Source organism: Bos grunniens, chromosome 1 (genome assembly GCF_055505025.1).
Source record: "Bos grunniens cultivar Pamir isolate PY7600 chromosome 1, Bosgru_T2T1.0, whole genome shotgun sequence".
In the NCBI taxonomy this organism is placed as follows: Eukaryota; Metazoa; Chordata; class Mammalia; order Artiodactyla; family Bovidae; genus Bos; species Bos grunniens.
In genome coordinates, this window is record NC_141165.1 from 15,951,854 (window position 1) to 15,976,168 (window position 24,315).

A 24,315-nucleotide genomic window follows, 5' to 3' on the forward strand; every position below is an offset into this window, starting at 1 on the left:
TGCCCTAGAAACGAAACCATTAGCCTGCCACAGAAATGAAACCTGAAGCGTCCATCCATTTCCTGCTGCTTCACACAGTGATCCTGACTTCAGCTGCATCAGTCTCCTGGTGGGCTAGTGAACCACAGGGAGGGGCGGGGTGGGGGGGCGCGGGTAACGGGGCTAACAGGTTCTCCGGCAGGCCGGGGCTGACCACACTTGGAGAATGGGTCACTTAGCATGGCGCTGCCCAGGCCTTTCTGAGATTCTGTGTGCTGCCACTCTCTGCCCGTATTAAGCTCTGAACATTCCAGGAAGGGACATCCACAGCTCCTCCACAGCATCCTTCATGTAAGTGCGAGGTGCGTACCCTCACACTTGGGCTGGTTCCCAGGAGTGAGCCTGACTTCCTGGTCCTGTGTGGGTTACTTCGCCTGCAAAACTACAGGTATGCACCCCCTGGGGGTCCCAAAGCCCTCCCTTCGCTGTGACTGAAGTGAGGGTGAGTTGGGCACTCCCATCACCAGAGTATTGGGGGCCCCAAGGAGACCTGGGGGTTCTGGGCTGGCACAGGATGGGGGGATTCTGCCTCCGTCTCAGCGTCACACCCATGAGGCTTTCCAAAACAAAACAAAAAATCTTAGAAAATTAATAAAATGAATCCCGAGCACTTTTTTGCTCATTCACCTGACTTGTGGGCAAAATTTCCTCTAAAGAAGAAATTTGGAGGCTTAAAAGATGGTTTTCAAAGCCTGGCATGAAGAGGTCCTGGGGGGAGTTTCCAGGATCTGCGTCCTGCAGGACCTGATGCCCAGGTCATCCATCCAGAGACCCCTGGGCAGAGGAGGAAGATGGAGGGAAGAACTGGACAGCTGACTTTGCAGTGAGTTTTCTGATTCATCAACTGTGTCACAGGGTGGATGCCTTTGCAGCTCCAGGAAAGGCACAGGGAAGACACTGCAGAGGCCAGACAAAGTGGGACCACTTCCATGGAGGCAGCGAGGGAAGTTCGCTAAGGAGGTGGCTGAGGACCCACCCTCCCCAGCAGCACAGCAGCGCCCCTCGGCATGCCCTTCAGGAAGTCTCTCTGGGAAGGATCAGGGCCTCAGCAGCATCAAGGTGCTGGACTAGTTCGTAAACTGCTGTCCGGGGTTTCAGGCCGGAGCTTGGTGATGAACCCTGGCCGGGGTCCCTCATCCCACCCGGCCCACTGACCCTCCGAGGAAGGGCTGGCCCGGGTGCTCATACACCCTCAGCAGGACTGCTCCTTCTGAGTTTGCTTTCTTGGTTGCGCAGAGACCATGCAGTGTCTCCCCCACTAATGGCTTGAGGAGGTGAGGAACTGGGAGCCTGTGCACAGGTGAGGAGTTCTAAGTGTGTGTCTGTGCAGGGTGGTGGAGTGGCAGAGGCCTCTGTGGGTGGAAATCCCCCAACTTGTCACTGTCTGGACCCCCCTTGCTCCAGCGGTGCAGGGGCGGGGCTGGGGAATGATGGTGACCCATCTCAGGGCAGGTGCTAGGAGGCTGTCTGCCCTCATGCATGCATGGTGCCTGTGGACGGAGGACAGGCCTGGGTGGGCAGTGTCTGTCTGGGCTAGGGGGTGACAAAGGGCTGCTGGGCAGTAGAGGGGCTCAGCTCCTTAGACAGGAACATGCTCCATTTCTGAATCTGTGATGTCTAAAGTCCAGTGTGTGTGTGTGTGTGTGTGTGTGTGTGTGTGTTCAATCACTCTTTTAAGACCCCTTGGACTGCAGCCCACCAGGCTCCTCTATCCATGGGATTCTCCAGGCACAAATACTGGAGTGGGTTGCCATTTCCTTCTCCAGGGGATCTTCCCGACTCAGGGATTGAACCCGCATCTCCTGCATTGACAGACGGATTCTTTACCGCTGAGCCACCAGGGAAGCCTGTCAAAAAATCCAGGCATATTGGTAATAGAGATTCTTAGAGCTCAGAAGTGCCTGCCTTTCACAGGGTGGAGGTTAGAGGCCCTGCCTTCTCATGGGAGGGGCAGTCCTTGCAGGTCCACCCGCTCTCCAGCAGCAGAGAGAGGCGGGGCGGCCCTGCTGGGAAAGTTCTTAGGGTAGGGCTGGGGGTAGGGGAGGCTCAGGCTGACTTCCACATGGGGGCAGGGTGGGGCGTCTGGGGAGAGAGGACAGACGCTCAGGATGGGTGGCTGCCCATCTGAGTCTGTTTCCTTGACAGCTTTGTTTTGTAATAGACTTTATTTGTTTTAGGTTCACAGTAAAAAGAGGAAGATACAGAGATTTTGAGATTTCCCCTAGACTCCCTGCCTCACCCCCCATCACAGGCACAGCCTCCCCTCTGTCGACCCCCCCTCCCCCCCCTCCAGAGGGGTGACCCCCGGACTGACACATTGTCATCACGCAGAGCCCATGGTTTACAGTAGGGTCACTCTTGGGGTTGGACGCCCGGTGGGTCTGGACAAGTGTGTAATGCCAGGCGCCCACCGTGAGTCCTGAGAGGAGTCTGCTGCCCTTCAAGTCCTGATCACCCCTCCCTCCTCCAGCCCCCACCCTCCTGGGATCTCCATTCTGCTGCCTTTTCAGTGACCCTCAAGTTCCCTTCCAGGCCTCCTCTAAGGTGGTTCAGAGCCCAGAAGGGGGTTCTCTCTGATGGCCTGTTTGTGTCCAAATTTCTCCTTTTTGTTAGGACACCAGTCACACTGGATAGGGGCCACCTGACTTGAACTTATTACACCAAGAGTGACCCTATTTCCACACAAGGTCACATTCTGTGGTACTGCCGGTTAGTTATGACTCAACTCACGAGTCAGGGAGGAACAGAGTCTAGCCTGTAACAGGGCCCCAGCCAAGATCCCACCGAGTGGTTTGCAGACTCCTCTGCAGAAAGAGACGCAGGCTCCCTGAGGGGCCGACGGTCACCCCCCGCCACTGCCAGGAGGCTGACGTTCACCCTGGTTGGCAGCGGGATGCAATGATGAGGGCTCACATGTGTCCTGGCAGGAGCTCTGGCAAACATCTGCACTTGTGCTCTCTCTGGCTTCCATGCCCGACAGGGACCCTCCTTCAGCCTGGCCCCCATGCTCAGAATTGAGCCTCCACTGCCCTGCAGCCCGTCTACAACCATGGAGGACTCAGCACTGCTGTCAGCCACTGAGACTTGGGGAGTCGGGTCCTGCAAGGATGCTGAAATTCAGGGTGACACATACTGCCATGTTTTTAAAAGGAGGCCTGCTGATAAACGTACTTGAAAACCGTTCAAAAAAAAAAAAAAAAAAAGAAAACCGTTCATCTGTTCCAACCCCTCTATGGATAGATGAGAAACTGGAGGCTGGATAAGCACTATCAAGCTGGTATCAAAGTCTCCTATCGTTTCTGGGAGCCAGATTTGGGAGGGAGGTCAGAAAGAGCATTTGGCAATGACTTGGTTTTCTTAACCCCAAGGCACTGGGCATCTTGGTATGTGGATCTACTGTGTGTCTCCTAGGAAGTCTGGGTTGTACAGTGGTCCTCCTGAGAGCAGCCCCTGCCCACCCAGCCCATCAGAGATCCCTCCTCCCCATCCTGTTAAACAAGGTGCCACTGGAGCAACACCCCTGCATGGAGGCAGACACTGAATCTCTTCACCATCATATTGCTTGTGCCTGAGTTAGGCGCACCCACATTTGTGGGATGAATGAATAAGTTCAGGGACCTGCAGGGAGAGCTCAAGAAGGTTGACCCAAGAAGGTAGCTAAGCCCTATGGCTGCTGCTCATTGTCCCTGTGAGATGACCGTCCATAACAAGGGTGTGCTCCGTGGTCGGAGAATAAAGGTTTTCTCTCTGCAGAGCTATCTGGACCACATGGGTCAAACTTGGATCTGATGATAAAATAGCTCCACACCTGGACAGGCAGGGGCTGCTTCCCAGGTGATGTCACTGAATCCTCTTGAACACTCCCGTGTATTTCAGCTCAACATCTTCACTCTATAAACACTGGCATAAAAAGTCTGTGGGACAAGATTTTATACAACTGGCAAATATTTTGATTGGTTGGTTGACAAACCTGAAATATTCATCAAATATTGACCATTGGAAAAGGGCAGTAGTCCATTCAGGATGCATTTGTCTATAAGAAGCCCATTTATCGAGGCGGGGCAGTGTTAGCTGGGCCCTTTTGGTATGCAGCCTTCTACCTGGATCTCGGCTGGCCAGCCAGAATACCTGTTCTTCACATCATCTGAGTGGTTGATCTGTACAAAGGAAAGAAAAGGATTTAATGTATCCATTCATCTAATCAACAATGTTTAATGTGCCAGCTGTGAGCAAAATAAGAAAAGAGGATCAATTCCTAGAACGGGATTTGCTCCAGCCTACTCAGTAGTCACTTATGGATGTGAGAGTTGGACCATAAAGAAGGCTGAGTGCTGAAGGATTGATGCTTTTGAACTGTGGTGTTGGAGAAGACTCTTGAGAGTTCCTTGGACTGCAAGGAGATCCAACCAGTCCATCCTAAAGGAAATCAAGCCTGAACATTCATTGGAAGGACTGAGGCTGAAGCTGAAACTCCAATACTTTGGCCACTTGATGCAACGAATGACTAATTGGAAACGAATGACATTGGTGCTGGGAAAGATTAAAGACAGGAGAAGGGGATGACAGAGGATCCCCTTCTGAGACGGTTGGATGGCATCACCGACTCAGTGGACATGAGTTTGAGCAGGCTCCGGGAGTTGGTGATGGACAGTGAAGCCTGGCGTGTTGCAGTCCATGGGCTTGCACAGAGTCAGACCAACCGAGCTACTGAACTGATAACTGACTTATGTTTCAGGTATACTGCAAGGTGATTCAGTTATACATGTACACATATATTATTTTTCAGATTATTTTCTGTTATAGATTATTACAAAATATTGACTATAGTTCCCTGTACTATATAGTAAACCTGTGTTGCTTGTTGCATATCTATAAAATTCATCTATTTAAAGTGGTTTTTACTGGTTTTAATGGTAAAGTGGTTACTCAGTGGTTTTCAGTATATTCAGAGACATGCAACCATCATTACACTCAATTTTAAAACATATTCTGGGAATTCCCTGGCAGTCTAGTGGTAAGGAATTGGTGCTTTCACTGCTGGAGCCTGGATTCAAACCCTGGTCAGGGAACTAAGACCCTGCAAGCCACATCCTGGCAAAACACAAACGAAAACATTTTCACCCCTGAAATAAGAAAGCCCATATCCACTCACCATGCCCCATAACCCAGTCAGCTCCTAATCTACTTTCTCTCTCTGGGTTTTGACTGTTATGGAACTTTCATACACGTGGAATCATACGGTATACGGCCTTTTGGTTTTGGTTTTCCTCACTCAGTGTGTTTTCAAGGTTCACTCATGTCACAGCATATATCAATACTTCATTTCTTTATGTGCCTGAATAATGTTCCAGTGGGCACTTATATCTATTTTATTTATACATTTTTAAGTCCATTCATCCAATCTTTGGGTTGTTTCTGCTTTTTTGCTGTTAGGAGTAATAGCACATTCCTGCGCAAGTTTTTGTGCGAATATGTGTTTTTGTTCTCTTGTCTGTGCATCTGTGAATGGAATTGCTAGGACATACGGTAACTGTCTGAGAAGAAGGGATGTTTAACAACCACTCACCTTTTCTCTCTGAATTCCTGCAGGAAGTTCAAAGCCTTTTGCTGCCACAAACACCCAGCTTGACCTGAATCGCATGTTCCTGATCTCTGTACTTCCCAGGGCTTCTATGGCCTTCTTGGCATCTTCCTTCAGCCTGGAGGGATGCAAAGGGGGGAAGCCTATGAATGTCTCACCTGCAGACTTGGGTGTGTACCCTAGAACACAGTCTGGTCCTAGGACAGGTTTCTAAAGCAGCATCTGCTATCCTGGGGCACAGGGCAGGAGAGAGACGTGAATACTGGCTGAGTGTGTCACATCTTTGTGTGCATGTGTGCTCAGTCGTGTCCGACTCTTTGCAACCCCATGGGCTGTAGCCTGCCGGGCTCCTCTGTCCATGGGGTTTCCCAGGCAAGAAGACTTGAGTGGGTTGCCATCTCTTTCTGCATGGGATATTCCTGACCCAGGGATCGAACCTGTGTCTCCTGCATTGGCAGGCAGGTTTGTTACTGCTTGAGCCATCTGGGAAGCCTCTAGTTACCCATAAAGCCACATCCAGGACTCTTTGGAAAAGACCCTAATGCTGGAAAAGATGGAGGGCAGGAGGAGAAGGGGGCAACAGAGGATGAGATGGTTAGATGATGAATAAAAAACTCAAAACTCAATGGACATGAGTTTGAGAAAACTGGGAGACAGTGGACAGGGAAGATCACAAAGAGTCAGATGTGACTGAATGACTGAACAGCAACAACAAAGGACCGTTTTAGATTCAATCTGGGCACAGAGTTTTAATTCTCAATTCTGAAAAGCCCTGGGCTTATGGTCCAATTATCCTCACCCCCAAACAACATAATTTCCGGTCCTTGCTGCTGCCTGTTTACTGACCACAGAATAAAACAGACAGAAAATGCTGAAAGATGAAAGCAAATGTCAAAACTGTATCTTTCATATTCACAAAAGTCAGTATCAAAAAAGAAAAAAAAAAAAAAAACCTAAACATCTTGAAAGTGAAAGTCACTCAGTTTCGTTAAGACTCTTTGTGACCCCACGGACTATACAGTCCATGAAATTCTCCAGGCCAGAATACTGGAGTGGGTAGCCATTCCCTTCTCCAGGGGATCTTCAACCCAGGGATTGAACCCAGGTCTCCTGCATTGCAGGCGGATTCTTTACCAGCTGAACCACCAGGGAAGCCCTAAACAATCTTACTTTGTAGAAAGCTGCCATTTAGAGCTCACAAAGGAAAGAGGGCAGAAAGGAAAAGAAAAAAATAAGCTCAGATTTTCCTAAGTGGGCTAAATCCAAGTTTTTCAAAGCATATGCCAAATAATTTCCGCCCGGGAAGATACCCTATTAAAGAAGAAGATCTGAATTCAAACACATCTGGGAAATGTCTTGTTCAGTAGTCCCATCTTGGGAAGTCACAATGCATATCAGGACCTTGAGGTTCTCGGAAGTTATGCAGTGAAGATGCACATGTTTACTTAGACGAGCACATCTGGAGAAACACTGAGCCAGGTCACTTTCTCTCTCATAAAAGCACTGTATCTGAGTGCACGTGTGTGTGTGTGTGTGTGTGTGTGTGTAAGTCCCACTCTGTGTTTAGCTCTCTGGCCAAGGGTTAGCTTTGCTATTTTATTTACTGTCAGTGATGAGTTTGTCTTGCTACCTGGAAATAGTTCTTATTTCTAGGATTCATGTGCTCCACCAGCTCATCATTTTTGTGGAAATGCAATCTGTTCATTGTGGCCTCCCATTCCTTCTCCTTGAAGGAGCCTCCTGTTCCTTGGAGCTCTGTTCTCTCCCAAAGGGTGTCCTGCGGGACCCTGACAGGGCTGGCACTCTGCCCTCAGCTGGCATCTCTGACTCTGGCCCCTGCGGTGATACAACTGTACACTTACCTGCTGCTGCCATCATCGTGGGTTACCATGAAGAGCAAGGACTTCGAGGGAGCGCTTTGAATAAACTTTGTCATCAGTCCAGAGTTATCTGCCGGGTCAACGTACATCAGATTTAGGACCTTCTCCGTCAGCTGAGGCTGTGACCCTAGAGGTTGCTCTGCTCTCAGCTCTGTGCTCTGTGTTCTGAACCTCTGATTCTAGAGCTGTCTCTCCACCATGCACCTGATCCTCTAGTGCCCTCATGTAAATGACCTGGGTTCCACGGTGGGGCCACGTGAAGTGGGCAGCACGATCAGATCATAAAGACTCTTGTGGTTGACTCTCAAACCAACCAGCAATGACTTCACAGATCAGGTGGGCTTTTCTCTACAATCATTGAGAAAGCACCAGACCTGGTGTGACCATCTTAGAGCTGAGTGGCCCTAGGACACTGAGGAGCAATAGGAGGCATACATGCCTGACCCAGACAGGTAAGTCTTTGCTAAGAGACCCCTCTGTTTCTTACAGGGAGAAAACAAAGGCTCAGCTCAAACCCCGTTATTTACCATTGGAGCTTGTTATTTATAGTTACGATCAAGTTTAATGACACAGTGAAAACACAGTATTCCCAAGGGCATTGGGATACTTCTTAATTGTTCCTCTCCATTACCTTTACAAAGAGTTGTTTCTGTTAATTCTCAGGGTTAAATAAAAATAACTGCAGTGGAGATTCAGAGCCCAGAATGGAGGGATCATTGGAGGAGGGTGGGCACATGGTCTCCAAAGTCATGCCGACCAACAAGCCCATCACAGGGAAGACAACGATATATATGATGACATTCAGGACTGGGCACTGAGCACGTTATTCTACCTGTCTGGTTTAAAACAAAAAGAGATGTTTTCTCTTTTCCTTTATCTGATGAAGGAGCAGAAGCAAAGTTCCAGGACAAGTGTGAGCAGAGAAGAGACACTCTCTAGATCATGCCTTCCAACTGAAACAAACTCACTTAGAGACCACAAGGATTGTGTCAGACCATTCTAGAGCACTCACGTGCACTTCTGGCAGCTTTCTTGGTAGACAGAATAAGAACGTTTGACATTTTTGATTGCGGGTTTTTAATCTCAATTCATTTTAATTTGATATAATTCATTTTAAATTTAAGAAGAAAAGAGTTTTCTTACCACCTTCGTACATATCGAAATACTGTGTTGCTATCACTTTCCCAGTCACATCTGGAAATGAAAGAAACAGCTTTTGAAAGATGGTTCATGGAGACTCAGGGTGCACGTGTGGTACTGCGGTTCTGAAAATGGGCGTCCCTGGTGGCTCAGGGGTAAGGAACCTGCCTGCCAATGAAGGTGACGCAGGTTCAGTGCCTGGGTCTGGAAGATCCCACAGGGGAGAAAATGGCAACCTGCTCCAGGATTTTTGCCTGGAGAATCCCATGGACAGAGGAGCCTGGAGGGCTATAGTCCATGAGGTCAAAAAGAGTTGGACACAAGTGAGAGACTGAACAATAATACCAAAGTTCTGAAAATGGTGTGTTCCTTCTCCCTGTCTTCTAGGAAGCATGATGTCTGGTCCCACCTGAAGGAAAGGCCTGCCTTCCCTGAAGGGGCCCCCAAGGATGTGGGTCAGGAAGGTAGGGCTCCTCATCTGCCCAGAGCTTCCCTCCCACCTGCTTCCAGTTAGATTCTCATCTATGCTCTTGCGCAGGGCACCTGCCTCTTCCTGAGAACACTGGGGCCGCCCTCAGCCCTTTCTGCTCCCTCTGTATATCTTCCTGCCTGATTATCAGAGCAGGCACACATTCCTCAGGATCCTACAGCCTGCGATCACAGGAGTCTGTGCTCACTTCGCTCACAGGGACAGACACCACTGGAAGCCCCTTCCCTAAACCTGCTACCGTCCTTACTGTCAGGGGTCCCAGTGGCAAAAGGGACAGGTGTTCTTTTCCAGGCCTAAGAGGAGGTCAGGCTGTGCTTCTCTGAGGTCTTTTCATCAGACAAGGTAGGAACTGGTATCACCCTCTGCTAGGCAGCAGAGCAAACATGAGGCCCACCCCCAGGGCGTCTGTGTGCTCAGGTCTGCTGATCCTGTTTTAGCTCTGACTTCTGCAGGTCCTTCTTTGTTTTCTTAAAGTCGTTTTAGATTCCACAGATATGCACGAATACAGGATATGTGTTTTTCTCTTTCTGACTGACTTCACCCTATGAAAAACTCTAGGTCCACATGTCTGTACAAATGACCCTATTTTGTTCCTTTCAGTGGCTGTACCACATCTTCTTTATCCATTCATCTCTTGTTGAAAATTTAGGACATATATACAATACCATATGTAAAATAAATAGCTGGTGGGACCCTGCTATAAAGCGCAGGAAGCTCAGCTTGGTGCTGTGTGGTCCAGAAGGGTGGGATGGAGGGAGCAAAGCCCAAGAGGGAGAGGATACATATACACACATAGCTGATTCACTATATCATACAGCAGAAACTAACACAACACTGCAAAGCAATTATACACCAATAAAACTTAGTAAATTTATATCCGATTTCATTTTTTGGGGGGAAGAATCACAAATTTATAGAGTGAGGCATTGTAAAAATAGTTAAATATATACTCTTAAGTGCATTAAAATATAAACCTAGACTAGACTGTGTGCAAAAATCATAAAGAAACCCAAGGTACCACGGAATACCCAATCACAAAGCTTTTAGACGTGTTTTAAAGAAAACATTTAATAACTTACAGTTGACAATGGCAATGTTTATTCCTCTTGCAACATTCCCAGTCTTTTCTCCTATGAGCCTGAAATGTAAATAAGCATCAATCACAGAACTTTCTCGCTGAGCAGTGAGCAGCCCTCCCTGCTCTATAAGATCTTCTCTTGGTAGAATTACTATTTATCCTTTGTCACTTATCATTTCCTTGTAGATATACACTGGCTTTGGCCCAGCTCCCTTGAAAGTCATCCCTACACTTGCTGTATGCATATCCATCCCTACACACAGGTCTGTAGATGGAATCCCTCACGGAATCTGGGAATTGCATATAGTCTCATAATCTACACAAACAGCCAGGGAGAGAAACACCAGTGTTTGCTTAGCACAGCATTTCTGCAAACACTCTCTCACTGAAGCTTTAACCTCCTCATGGGAGGGCATTCATTTTCCAACCATATAAATATGGAGAACAACCACCAATAGAAAGCATTAGAAGCCAGAAAGTCTGTAGACAAACAGACACACACACACATACTTTACCTGGTTACTTGCATAGTCTAATTAAAGTTTACTAGACCATGAACAAGGAGATGAGAAATAGGAAGAGAAAGGAAATGGCAAAGTAAAGAGATATTGAAGATGTATACTTGCTGGGCTTCGACAATGGGTGGGATGTGAGACACACAGAGAAGGGGGTGGCAAACATGACTGACACATTCAGCCTGGCTGGCTGGAAAAAATGAGGTACAAGAGGTGAATGAAAAGAGCTGGGTCTGATCCAACTCTGGTGTCAGCTTCTATTCATCCTGTTCCGCTCACTGCTCTGACAGAGCTTTTGCTGATGCCTGGGAAGCTTGGCCTGTTGCAGTCCATGGGGTCATAATGAGTGGAACATGACTGAACGACTGAACAACAAAGAATCCTTTTATCCAACCACAAAAAGTAACCCTGTTTATCTCCTTAAATAAATTCCATTCACTATCTCACTTAATTTTTACTTTTAAATTGGAGAATATGAAATGCCCAGGTTCAAGCGGATTATGCCTTAAAACCAAGGAGAAAACTGACTATCCTGGAAATGGGAAACATTACTGAAGACCTCTGGAATTGTGTGTGTGTGTCCATCTGTATGTGTGCACGCATCCTCTGTCAAGTTTTAGAATCAATGATACGATAGCTTCATAAAAAGAATTTGAAAGCTGTCCTCCTCTTTCCATGCTTTAGAACAGTAAATACGGCCCTGGAATATTCTGTTCTTGCCATGCTTACCTAAAGTCCCCATGGATCTTCCAAACTAAGTCCTTTTGCAGAGAGTAGCTTTTAGGGGGCAATTTTAGAGAATATCCTATAACAATCTGAAGAAAGAAAAAATGGGTATTATAAATCTATTCTCTTATAGGGAAAATTTTTTAAATGGAACTTAAAAAAAAAAAAAAGAAGATCTGCTGAAGTATGCTAGATTACCTAGTAAGTAGTAAAGCATTCTTAGCCAAGATTTTTGAGAAGGCTAAATTTCAAGGTGGTGACCAGCATTTAAAGTCACTTTAATACTAGGACCATTTGCTGATTTCAGAGAAAGTACAAAAGATGAGTAGCATTTCTGACAACCATCTGAGGCAAGGAGGACAAAGGTTGGAAGCTAGGGCCAACCAAAGGGAGGGCCCTGATAAACCCTCCACTTTTGTTTGGGTTGGGGTCAAAAAGAATTGAATCCTAGAAGTGAAAATGAATCAGAAAAAAAAAAAAAAAAAAGAACTTGCATGGCTGTGATGCTGTTTTAAGTCCAATGGGTGGCTCAGAAAAATAAATCTCAATCCTTAACATATATTCAGATCATTCTGTTTTGCTAAAGATTCTGCATCCCTATCAGAAGCAAAAAAAAAAAAAAAAAATCCTCAGTAGAAGATAATACCATCTAATGCCTCAGTAAAAAACAAAACAAACAACAAAACCCAAAGCAAAGCAATTTATCAAATGCACTCTCTGGCATACTGCATGTAAGGAGAGAAGCCAACATAAAGAAGAACCAACACAACCAAAAAAAAACTGATGATAAGGATAGACTCATGGACCCCAAATAGTAGAATTATCAAACAGACTTTCAAACAACCATACTTAATATGTTCAAGAAGATGACAGATAAGACTGAAGATTTCAGAACTGGAAACTACAAAAGAAAGATAGATTAGAAAAATAAAGTTCGGATAATAGAATATTTAAAATTAATAATTTAACGGCAGATTATCCCACGTCCGAGGTCAGGGGCAGCGGCCAAGAGTGCCAGCCTGCGATGGCGCAGGAACGGCCGAGAGGAGCTACCCCACATCCGAGGTCGGGGGGGCGGCCGAGAGGAGATACCCAGCGTCCGAGGTCAGGGGCGGCAACAAGAGGAGTTACCCCGTGTCAGAGGTCAGGGCGGCGGCCGAGAGGAGATACCCCACGCTCCTAAGCCTGAGGCCAGGGGCGGCGGGTAGGAGTAGCTACCCCATGCCCCCACACCCAAGGCCAGGGGCGGCAGCCGGGAGGAGCAACCCCAAGCCCGAGGCCAGGGGCGGTGGCTGGGGAGACCAACCCCACGCCGTGGCTGCTTGGGCACAGGAGGGCCTAGAGGAGCTATCCTACATTGAAGGAAGGGTGGCGGTGAGGAGATACCCCTCATCCAAGGTAAGGAGCATTGGCTGCGCTTTGCTTTAGTAGCCGTGCAGAGATACCCCACGCCCAAGGTAAGAGAAACCCAAGTAAGATGGTAGGTGTTGCAAGAGGGCATCAGAGGGCAGACACACTGAAACCATACTCACAGAAAACTAGTTAATCTAATCACACTAGGATCATAGCCTTGTCTAACTCAATGAAACTAAGCCATGCCCGTGGGACAACCCAAGGTAGGCGGGTCATGGTGGAGAGATCTGACAGAATGTGGTCCACTGGAGAAGGGAATGGCAAACCACTTCAGTATTCTTGCCTTGAGAACCCCATGAACAGTATGAAAAGGCAAAATGATAGGATACTGAAAGAGAAACTCCCCAGGTCAGTAGGTTCCCAATATGCTACTGGAGATCAGTGGAGAAATAACTCCAGAAAGAATGAAGGGATGGAGCCAAAGCAAAAAGAGTACCCAGCTGTGGATGTGACTGGTGATAGAGGCAAGGTCCGATGCTGTAAAGAACAATATTGCATAGGAACCTGGAATGTCAGGTCCATGAATCAAGGCAAATTAGAAGTGGTCAAACAAGAGATGGCAAGAGTGAATGTCAACATTCTAGGAATCAGCGAACTGAAATGGACTGGAATGGGCAAATTTAACTCAGATGACCATTGTATCTACTACCGTGGGCAGGAATCTCTCAGAAGAAATGGAGTAGCCATCATAGTCAACAAAAGAGTCCAAAATGCAGTACTTGGATGCAATCTCAAAAACGACAGAATGATCTGTTTGTTTCCAAGGCAAACTATTCAATATCACAGTAATCCAAGTCTATGCCTCAACCAGTAATGCTGAAGAAGCTGAAGTTGAATGGTTCTATGAAGACCTACAAGACCTTTTAGAACTAACATCCAAAAAAGATGTCCTTTTCATTACAGGGGACTGGAATGCAAAAGTAGGAAGTCAGGAAACACCTGAAATAACAGGCAAATTTGGCCTTGGAATACGGAATGAAGCAGGGCAAAGACTAATAGAGTTTTGGCAAGAAAATGCACTAGTCATAACAAGCACCCTCTTCCAACAACACAAGAGAAGACTCTATACATGGACATCACAAGATGGTCAACATCAAAATCAGACTGATTATATTCTTTGCAGCCAAAGATGGAAAAACTCTATACAGTCAGCAAAAACAAGACCAGGAGCTGACTGTGGCTCAGACCATGAACTCCTTATTGCCAAATTCAGACTTAAATGGAAGAAAGTAGGGAAAACCACTAGACCATTCAGGTATGACCTAAATCAAATCCCTTATGATTATACAGTGGAAGTGAGAATAGATTTAAGGGCCTACATATGATAGATAGAGTGCCTGATGAGCTATGGAATGAGGTTCGTGACATTGTACAGGAGACAGGGATCAAGACGATCCCCATGGAAAAGAAATGCAAAAAAGCAAAATGGCTGTCTGGGGAGGCCTTACAAATAGCTGTGAAAAGAAGAGAAGTGAAAAGCAAAGGAGAAAAGGAAAGATATATCCATTTGAATGCAAAGTTCCAAAGAATAGCAAGAAGAGATAAGAAAGCCTTCTTCAGTGATCAATGCAAAGAAATAGAGGAAAACAACAGAATGGGAAAGACTAGAGATCTCCAAGAAAATCAGAGATACCAAAGGAACATTTCATGCAAAGATGGGCTCGATAAAGGACAGAAATGGTATGGACCTAACAGAAGCAGAAGATATTAAGAGGAGGTGGCAAGAATACACAGAAGAACTGTACAAAAAAGATCTTCACGACCTAGATAATCACGATGGTGTGATCACTCACCTAGAGCCAGACATCCTGGAATGTGAAGTCAAATGGGCCTTAGAAAGCATCACTACAAACAAAGCTAGTGGAGGTGATGGAATTCCAGTTGAGCTATTCCAAATCCTGAAAGATGATGCTGTGAAAGTGCTGCACTCAATATGCCAGCAAATTTGGAAAACTCAGCAGTGGCCACAGGACTGGAAATGGTCAGTTTTCATTCCAATCCCAAAGAAAGGCAATGCCAAAGAATGCTCAAACTATCACACAATTGCACTCATCTCACACGGTAGTAAAGTAATGCTTAAAATTATCCAAGCCAGGCTTCAGTAATATGTGAACCATGAACTTCCTGATGTTCAAGCTGGTTTTAGAAAAGGCAGAGGAACCAGAGATCAAATTGCCAACATCCGGTGGATCATCGAAAAAGCAAGAGAGTTCCAGAAAAACCTCTATTTCTGCTTTATTGACTATGCCAAAGCCTTTGACTGTGTGCATCACCATAAACTGTGGAAAATTCTGAAAGGGATGGGAATACCAGACCACCTGATCTGCCTCTTGAGAAATCTGTATGCAGGTCAGGAAGCAACAGTTAGAACTGGACATGGAACAACAGACTGGTTCCAAATAGGAAAAGGAGTTTGTCAAGGCTGTATATTGTCACCCTGTTTATTTAACTTATATGCAGAGTACATCATGAGAAGCGCTGGACTGGAAGAAACCCAAGCTGGAATCAAGATTGCCAGGAGAAATATCAATAACCTCAGATATGCAGATGACACCACCCTTATGGCAGAAAGTGAAGAGGAACTCAAAAGCCTCTTGATGAAAGTGAAAGTGGAGAGTGAAAAAGTTGGCTTAAAGCTCAACATTCAGAAAACGAAGATCATGGCATCCGGTCCCATCACTTCATGGGAAATAGATGGGGAAACAGTGGAAACAGTTTCAGACTTTATTTTTCTGGGTTCCAAAATCACTGCAGATGGTGACTGCAGCCATGAAATTAAAAGACGCTTACTCCTTGGAAGGAAAGTTCTGACCAACGTAGACAGCATATTCAAAAGCAGAGACATTACTTTGCCAACAAAGGTTCGTCTAGTCAAGGCTATGGTTTTTCCTGTGGTCATGTATGGATGTGAGAGTTGGACTGTGAAGAAGGCTGAGCACCCAAGAATTGATGCTTTTGAACTGTGGTGTTGGAGAAGACTCTTGAGAGTCCCTTGGACTGCAAGGAGATCCAACCAGTCCATTCTGAAGGAGATCAGCCCTGGGATTTCTTTGGAAGGAATGATGCTAAAGCTGAAACTCCAGTACTTTGGCCACCTCATGCGAAGAGTTGACTCATTGGAAAAGACTCTGATGCTGGGAGGGATTGGGGGCAAGAGGAGAAGGGGATGACAGAGGGTGAGATGGCTGGATGGCATCACTGACTCGATGGATGTGAGTCTGAGTGAACTTCAGGAGTTGGTGATTGTCAGGGAGGCCTGGCGTGCTGGGATTCATGGGGTCGCAAAGAGTCGGACATGACTGAGCGACTGATCTGATCTGATATTCAGTAGAAAAGAGAATTAGGGAACTGAAAACAGCCCTGTCCACAATGAAGGGCAGAGATACAAAGATGGGAAACAATAAATGGAGTCTATCCTTGGAAGGAAAGTTATGACCAACCTAGATAGCATATTCAAAAGCAGAGACATTACTTTGCCAACAAAGATCCGTCTAGTCAAGGCTATGGTTTTTCCTGTGGTCATGTATGGATGTGAGAGTTGGAGAAGTCTGAGTGCCACAGAATTGATGCTTTTGAACTGTGGTGTTGGAGAAGACTCTTGAGAGTCCCTTGGACTGCAAGGAGATCCAACCGTCCATTCTGAAGGAGATCAGCCCTGGGATTTCTTTGGAGGGAAGGATGCTAAAGCTGAAACTCCAGTACTTTGGCCACTTCATGCGAAGAGTTGACTCATTGGAAAAGACTCTGATGCTGGGGAGGGATTGGGGGCAGTAGGAGAAGGGGACACCAGAGGATGAGATGGCTGGATGGCATCACTGACTTGATGGACGTGAGTCTGAGTGAACTCCGGGAGTTGGTGATGGACAGGGAGGCCTGGCATGCTGTGATTCATGGGGTTGCAAAGAGTCGGACGTGACTGAGCGACTGAACTTAACTGAACTGAACTGATTTTACAGAGAACATAGCAATCAAGTCTGGCATACGTTTCATCAAGAGTACTAGAAGTATGGGAGACAGTGAATGGGGCAGAAGATTCAATGATGACGAATTTGTTAAATGTGATGATGGACTTCAATAGGCACATATTTAAGAAGCCAAATAAATTCCAAACAAGATAAAGCAACAAAAACAATAGACAAAGAAGGTGCAAGTACTGAAAACCACAGACAAGGAAAAAAGTCTTTAAGGTGATGAGGGAGGGGAAAAAAAGAGTTACTTTTACAGTATCAGCTTTTAGATTGTTGGTTGACCTCTCAAGAGAAACAATAGAAGCCAGAAGATAATGGAATGGTATCTTGAATGAGTTTAAAGAAAAATAATAGCCAACTCATCACAGAAAAAAAATCTTTTAGAAATGAAGATGAAATAAAGATATTTGAAAAAGACATTCAAATAAAGAGATTTGAAACTTAGAAAATTCTCCACCAGCAAACCATTCAGTAGCTTTTGCTCCATGTCTTTTGCTGTAACAAATTTTATCTGTAGTATTAACTCTTTTTTAGTCTTATGAGTCCTAGTCATTGAAACTAAGGGTGTTTATGCCCCTCCCCCAATACTCAACCAAAATATATGCACATATGCAGCAAAAGTATGAATAGAACTATTTATAGCACCAGGATTAATCACAACTCCAGAGTATAAATGACCCAAATGTCATTCAACAGGAGAATGAATAAATAAATTGTACTATATTTATGCAATCCAATATTATACAGCAATGCAAATCAACTGCTTTTATATACTAGCAACAAAAAATTGGAAATTAAAAATTTAAATTTATTTTGTAGGTTTTAATTTAAAAAAAATGCACAATAGCATAAAAGTGTGAGATGTTTAGAGATTAAAAATGGCAAAAGTCTGTAAGATGCATACACTGAATACTACAAACCATTACTGAGACAAATTAGATTTAAATAAATGGAGCTGAGTAAAAGACTCAATATTACCAAGATGTCAATTTCCCCCAAATTATGTAGAGATCCAACACAATCTCAATTAAAAAAAAAAAATCAAGTTGGCTTTTTGTATAGACATTTATAAGTTTATTCAAAAACTCATATGGAAATAGAGTTTCCATAGAGGATTCAGTAGAGAAAGACAGTGTGATGAACACATGGTTGTAGAAAATTAGCCACATTTTTAAATGATTACGATTCACATTTCACATCATTTGCAAAAAAAAAAATCAAAATGGATATATCATCTCATATAAAGTGAAAACCTAAAACTATCAAAATTCCAGAAATTTAAAAGAAACTTTGGAACACTTTGGAGAAAAAATCTGTGACCTTGGGTTAGACAGAATGTTTTTAGATATGCCATGAAACACATGTTCTGTAGAAGGACAAAAACTGGTAAATTAGATTTCATTAGAGTTAAGATTCTCTGGGCTTTGATAAACACAGCTAGGAGAAGAACACAAGACACAAAATGGGAAAATCTGTATGCAAATCTTATATTTAATAAAGAGCCTGAATACAAAATATATAAAGAAACCTCGAAATTGATAAGAAAACAACCCAATTAAAAATGAGCTGATTTGAATAGGTATTTCACAAAACAAAATACACTTACAACAAATAAACACACGAAAAGAGGCTCAACATTATTAGTAACTAGAGAAATGCAAATTTAAACCACAGTCTGCACACCTATTAGAATGTCCAAATTAGAAAGACTGACCATACCAAGCACTGGTGAATATAGTGTCTAAACTGTAACTCTTATACATAGATAGGGAATTAAAATGGTATGCTCACTTTGCTTTAAATATTTCACTCCAATTTCTTCTTGCATGGTTTCTTCTTGCTTGCATGATTTCTGAAGGAAAGTCTGATGTAATTCTTATCCTGTTCTTTTACAGGTAAGGTGTTTTTTGTTTTGTGGCTATTCCCACCTCCCCCGGCTAGTTTCAAGATTTTCTTTTTTGTCTTCAATCTTCTCTAGTTTGAATACAGTTTACTTAGGTGTACATTTTGGGGTATTTATCCTACTTGGAATTCTATGAGCTTCCTGAATCTGTGGTTTGGAGTCTGTGTCTAATTTTGAAAAGTTCTCAGCAGTATTACTTCAAATATTTCTGTTGCTTTCTCTTTTCCTTTTTCTGGTATTCTTATTACATTTATTATACTTTTTGAAGGTGTCCCACAGTTGTTGGATGTTCTCTTCTTTTTTGTTTTTCCAAGTTTTTCTCTTTTTTTCTTCTCCTTTTCTCAGTTTGGGAGGTATTACGGACATATTCTTAAGCTCACTGATTCTTTCCTTGGATGTGTCTAGTCCACTAATGAGCCCATCAAAGGTGTTCTTCATTTCTGCCTTTTCCTTTTGATTCTTCCTTGGGATTTCCATGTCTCTGCTTACATTACTCATTTTGTTCTTGCATTCTGCCCACTTTTTCCATTACAGCTCTTAGTATATTAACCATAGTTGTTTTAATATTCCTTTTGTGTTAATTCCAAAATCTCTGCTATATTTGGATAAGCTACTGATGCTTTTTATGTCTCTTTAAATTGTTGTTGTTGTTGTTTTTACTTTTAATAAGCATTGTTATTTTTTGCTGAAAGCCAGACATAGATAACTCAGTGTTTAATATGAACTTTATGTTCATCTGGCAAAGAGTTGGGTTGTGTCAGAGGCTAACATTTCTCCCTGCCTTCTTGAGTATCCCTATAGGCTTTTTAGACCCTGATGCTGGGAAAGATTGAGTGCAGGAAGAGAAGGGGGTGATAGAGGATGAGATGGTTAGATAGTATCACTGACTCAATGGACATTAATTTGAGCAAGCTCCAAGAGATTGTGAAAGATGGGAAAGCCTGGTGTGTTGCAGTCCATGGGGTCACAAAGAGCCAGACTTGACTTAGGGACTGAACAACAACAGACTCTTTAACACTGGGTTTGAGACTTTTGGTTCTTCTCAGCTTTAATCCTTTGTTATTTTACAGGAGCCCTATTATGTGGTACAGAGACGTCGGATGAGGACGTGTTCTCTAGTCATGTGACTAGGTCTCAGTCTCTCAGTGAGCCTGTGCCCCTGGGTTGTGGCCTTCACAAGTGACCTTATTTTTTCTTTCACTCCTTAGGTGAGACAGAAAGGCCAGAGGGGCCTGGAGTTGGGTATTTTCCTCCCCAACACAGGTCAGCCTTTGTTAAAATCTACATTGGTTAGACTCTGGTAAAACCACTTCCCTTGAAGGCAGGCTATTGTTAAGGAGAACAGAACACTGTGAACTTATTTCAAAAGGGCTATTTTTCTACTGGCTTCCCTGGAAGTTCAGCCGGTAAGGAATACGCCTACAATGCAGGAGACCTCAGTTAGGTTCCTGGGTTGGGGAAGATCTCCTGGAGAAGGGATTCCCTCCAGTATTCTTGGACTTCCCTGGTAGCCCAGTTGGTAAAGAAGTGAAAGTGGCTCAGTCATGTCCGACTCTTTGTGACCCCGTGAACTACACAATCCATGGAATTCTCCAGGCCAGAATACTGGAGTTGGTAGCCTTTCGCCTTCTCCCGGGGATCTTCCCAACCCAGGGATGGAATCCACATCTTTTGCATAGCAGGTGGATTCTTTACCAGCTGAGCCACAAGGGAAGCCCAAGAATACTGGAGTGGGTAGCCTATCCCTTCTTCAGCAGACCTTCTGGACCCAGGAATTGAACCAGAATCTCCTGTATTGCAGGCGGATTCTTTACCAACTGAACTATCAGGGAAGCCCTAGTTGGTAAAGAATCGGTCTGCAATGTGGTAGACCTGAGTTTGATTCCTGGGATGGGGAAGATCCCCTGGAGTGGGAAATGGGAACCCATTTCAGTATTCTTGCCTGGGAAATCCCCATGGACAGAGGAGCCTGGCAGGCTACAGTCCATGGGGTTGCAGAGTCAGACACTACTGAGCGACTTAGCAAAGCACAGCACCGCACAGCACCTTTTCACTGCCACTGCCAGAAGCTCAAGGGGATTTTTTTTTTCTTTTGATTTTCACTCCGAAAGCCTGTTAGGGTTCTTGGAGGAAAAACTCAGGAAGGCTTAGGAGCTCCTCCAAGGCTTGGCTTCCAGGAGTTAATTTCTCAAGCCTGTCCAAGCTCAATCTCCAGCAGTTAGTCATTTCACCTTTAAGGGTTCCTACCTAATGCAGGCTCCAGCTGAGCTCTCTGCTCCAGGTAAGCTGTGATTCTATGAATCTGCCTGTCTCTCCAGTTTTCAGGGTACTGGTTTGCCCTGTGATCTCAATTATTTTGTATGTACATGTTTTTAATATACAGCATAATTTGGGAATTTTGTGCTGTGATTCATCTAAGAGTCACCTTGGCAGTTTATAGGCCACTTATTAACATGTGAGATATATTTGTTTTTTGTGTGTGTGAGTGTGATGCTTTTATACTTGTGTTGTTTTCATTGCTTTTCAAATATTTAAACTTTTGCTTTCACTATATGGGGTGTATTTGCTTTGTTAAAGGTCCTACATTAACTACAGCATGGACATGCTTAGTCATTCAGTCATGTCCAATTCTTTGTGACCCCATGGACTCCTCTGTCCATGGGACTTCCCAGGCAAGAATGCTGGAGTGGGTTGCCATTTCCTACTCTAGAGGATCTTCCTGACCCAGGGATTGAACCCATGTCTCTCGTGGCTCCTGCACTGGCAGGAGGATTCTTTACCACTGGGCTACCTGGGAAGCCAAAACTAAATCATGTTGTGCTGCGCTTAGTCACTCAGTCATGCCTGACTCTTTGTGACCCCATAGACTGTAGCCCACAAGGCTCCTCTGTCCATAGGAATTCTCCAGGCAAGAATACTGGAGAGGCTTGTCATTCCATCCTTCAGGGGATCTTCCCAAACCAGGGATCAGAACCAGCTCTCCTGCATTGCAGGTGGATTCTTTACCATCTGAGCCACCAAAGAACTCATGGATAAGCATGTTTAAAAAAGGTGTCTAAAAAATAAAAAGCAAAGTATGGAGAACAGTTTTACAACACAAAAGGGCTAACTACCTTAATACATAAAGAAATCAATTTTAGAAGCCCAATGATAGTAATAAAATGGGCAAGAGATATGAACAGTTCACAGGACATATCATCCTCCTTCAGTCTCTGCAAAGAGTTGGTTCCAGGATTTGTCATGGATACCCAAATCCAAGTGCTGAAGTTGCATAGCTGATCCTTGTATCTGCCAGATCCACATCAGTGGATTCAACCAAGCACAGATCATAGACATAGAGGGGGAGAGCTGACATACAGCTAGGTGTTTTTAGCATGAAAAGACCCTGGATTCACTTGGGTTCACTCACAGCAAGAATGATGAGAGTAAAACACTATCTGAGATAAACATTCTTCTCTTGGAATGGAAAAAAATAAAAATATGGGTCAACATGCTTTGTTGGACAGACTATGAGGAAGCCATCATTCTCATTGTGTTCATATGAGTCCTCTGAGAAGCAGATAATGAAACAGAGCTAAATGCCAAGAATTTTTGTTGTGAAAATAGAGAAGATAACAGGGATGGTGGGCAGACCCCAACTCAAGCCTGACTCTAAGGGGAGGAAAAGCTGGGGTGGACATGTCCCAGGCTGCTAGGCAGTCTCAGGAGGTTACAGCAAGGTCACTGGACATCTGAGACCTCAATCTGGCCTTCAGCTGAGCTTGTGTTTCCCAGGAATGGAGCTTCCTGCTTCTAGGTTCTGACAAGGGTTATTATCTTTTTGGCCAAAATGTATTCAAGCTCTCCAAGCTCTTTTTCAAATTTTAAAAATCATTTTATTTATTTATTTATTTAATTTTTGGCTGTGCCGGGTCTTGGTTGCTGTGCAGACTTTTCTCTAGTTGTGGCGAGTGGGAGCTACTCTCTAGTTTCAGTGTGTGGGCTTTTCATTGCAGTGGCTTCTCTTGCTCTGGAGCATGGGTTCTAGGAAGCTCCGGCTTCAGTTGTTGTGGCTCCCAGGCTCTACAGCACAGGATCAATTTGGACTTAGTTGCTCCGCAGCATGTGGGATCCTCCCAGATCAGGGATTTGAACCTGTGTCTCCTACAATTCTGAAGTTCATGGGCTCGCAAAGAGTTGGACACGACTGAGTGACTGAACAACTCCTGCATTGCCAGGTGGGTTCTTTACCACTACTGAGCCACCAAGGAAGCCCTGCCCTGAAATCTTTTTAAACTAGGCGTGACTTTGGATAAACTTCAGTGTTTATCTTCACATCCTCCAATTTAAGTAGGAATTCTGCTAAGTCAGTTTAAAGGTGTGGTTAAATGTCTCCCCTTTGATATCTGATCATCACCCATATAAAATCAGTTTCCTTATCCTCCTAGCCTCTAGGTGATGTCTGATCACCATGGCCCACCTTTAGCAAGAATCTTGTTAGCCTGTTTAGCCAGAATGCCCTAATCCCCGGTGCTTCCTCTTGGTAGGCTTCCATCCGTGGTCTCCACACTGTTTCTTGGCTCTCACTTCTTGCCCACGATGTATCTGGAGTTGAATCCTATTTCTCACCTTCACTGCAGGACCTCACAGCAGTTGTCCCCACATCTACTGCCATCACTCCCTTGAATAAAGTCTGACTGGCCATTTTCACAAAGTGTCATGAACATTTTTTTTTTTTTTTTTTTTCTGTAACAGTCCTCAGTCACTGGCTGGAAGCAGACAGGGGAAGCCTGGTCTCCAGCAAACCTGCTAGGGATTTCAAAATGCAGCAGCTGGAACTCTTCCTCAATGAACTTCCTGCCACTAGAAATCTGAGAAGTGCAATCTCACAGTCACCTTACTCAAATGTTGCTGGAGGGACAGTTGCTTAATTCCAGGCAATGACTTAAGATTCAAAGTGGATGCTATTTATACAGTGCTGTGCTGTGCTTAGTCATGTCCAACTCTGCGATCCTACAGATTGTAGCCCACAAGGCTCCTCTGTCCATGGGATTCTCCAAGCAAGAATACTGGAGTGGGTTGCCATGCCCTCCTCCAGGGGCTCTTCCCAACCTAGGGATTGAACCCAGATCTCCTGCATTGGAGGCAGATTCTTTACCGTCTGGGCCACCAGGGAAGCCCATGAATACTAGAATGGGTAGCCTATCCCTTCTCCAGGGGATCGTCCCGACCTCGGAATCAAACAGGGGTCTCCTGCATTGCAGGTGGATTCTTTACCAGCTGAGCTACCAGGGAAGCCCATTTATATAGTAACACTGTAGTAAGTATGTGGTAATCAATAAGTCTGTACTCAGCCAAACTATCAGTTGATTGTGAGTGGGAATGAATACACTTTAAACATAAAGAATCTTAAAAAAAAATTACCTCCCCTTGTACCCTTTTCTCAAGATGTTACTGGAAGGTGTGCTCCAGCAAAACAAAGGTGAAAACTAAGAAAGCAGAAGGTACTGTATCCAGGAAACAGGGGCTCCAACTGCAGAGAAGGAGACAGAGGTCATCCAGAGTGGTGTTAGAGAGGGGTCCTGGGATGACAGACACACAGT

At 44.7% G+C, this 24,315-nt stretch overlaps 1 protein-coding gene and 1 long non-coding RNA gene across 3 annotated transcripts in view; one reads left to right on the forward strand and one right to left on the reverse strand.

Moving 5' to 3' along the window:
* Nucleotides 1-72: 72 nt before the first annotated feature.
* LOC147379052 (uncharacterized) lies at nucleotides 73-3,255 on the forward strand. The gene is made up of 5 exons (XR_015142259.1): nucleotides 73-330; nucleotides 895-1,098; nucleotides 1,276-1,339; nucleotides 1,806-1,910; nucleotides 2,217-3,255. It is a non-coding gene; the product is annotated as an uncharacterized LOC147379052 (long non-coding RNA).
* A 699-nt stretch (nucleotides 3,256-3,954) lies between these two features.
* FAM3B (FAM3 metabolism regulating signaling molecule B) overlaps nucleotides 3,955-24,315 on the reverse strand; it is a 65,971-nt gene continuing 45,610 nt past the window's right edge. For both annotated transcript variants that reach the window (XM_086340358.1, XM_086340423.1), the window contains exons 4-8: nucleotides 10,210-10,268; nucleotides 8,644-8,694; nucleotides 7,483-7,570; nucleotides 5,606-5,738; nucleotides 3,955-4,196 (exon numbers count right to left, since the gene is read on the reverse strand). In XM_086340358.1, the coding sequence (XP_086196484.1) occupies nucleotides 4,107-4,196; nucleotides 5,606-5,738; nucleotides 7,483-7,570; nucleotides 8,644-8,694; nucleotides 10,210-10,268 (421 nt within the window). In that variant the 3' untranslated portion in view covers nucleotides 3,955-4,106. The remainder of the gene's footprint in view (nucleotides 4,197-5,605; nucleotides 5,739-7,482; nucleotides 7,571-8,643; nucleotides 8,695-10,209; nucleotides 10,269-24,315) is intronic.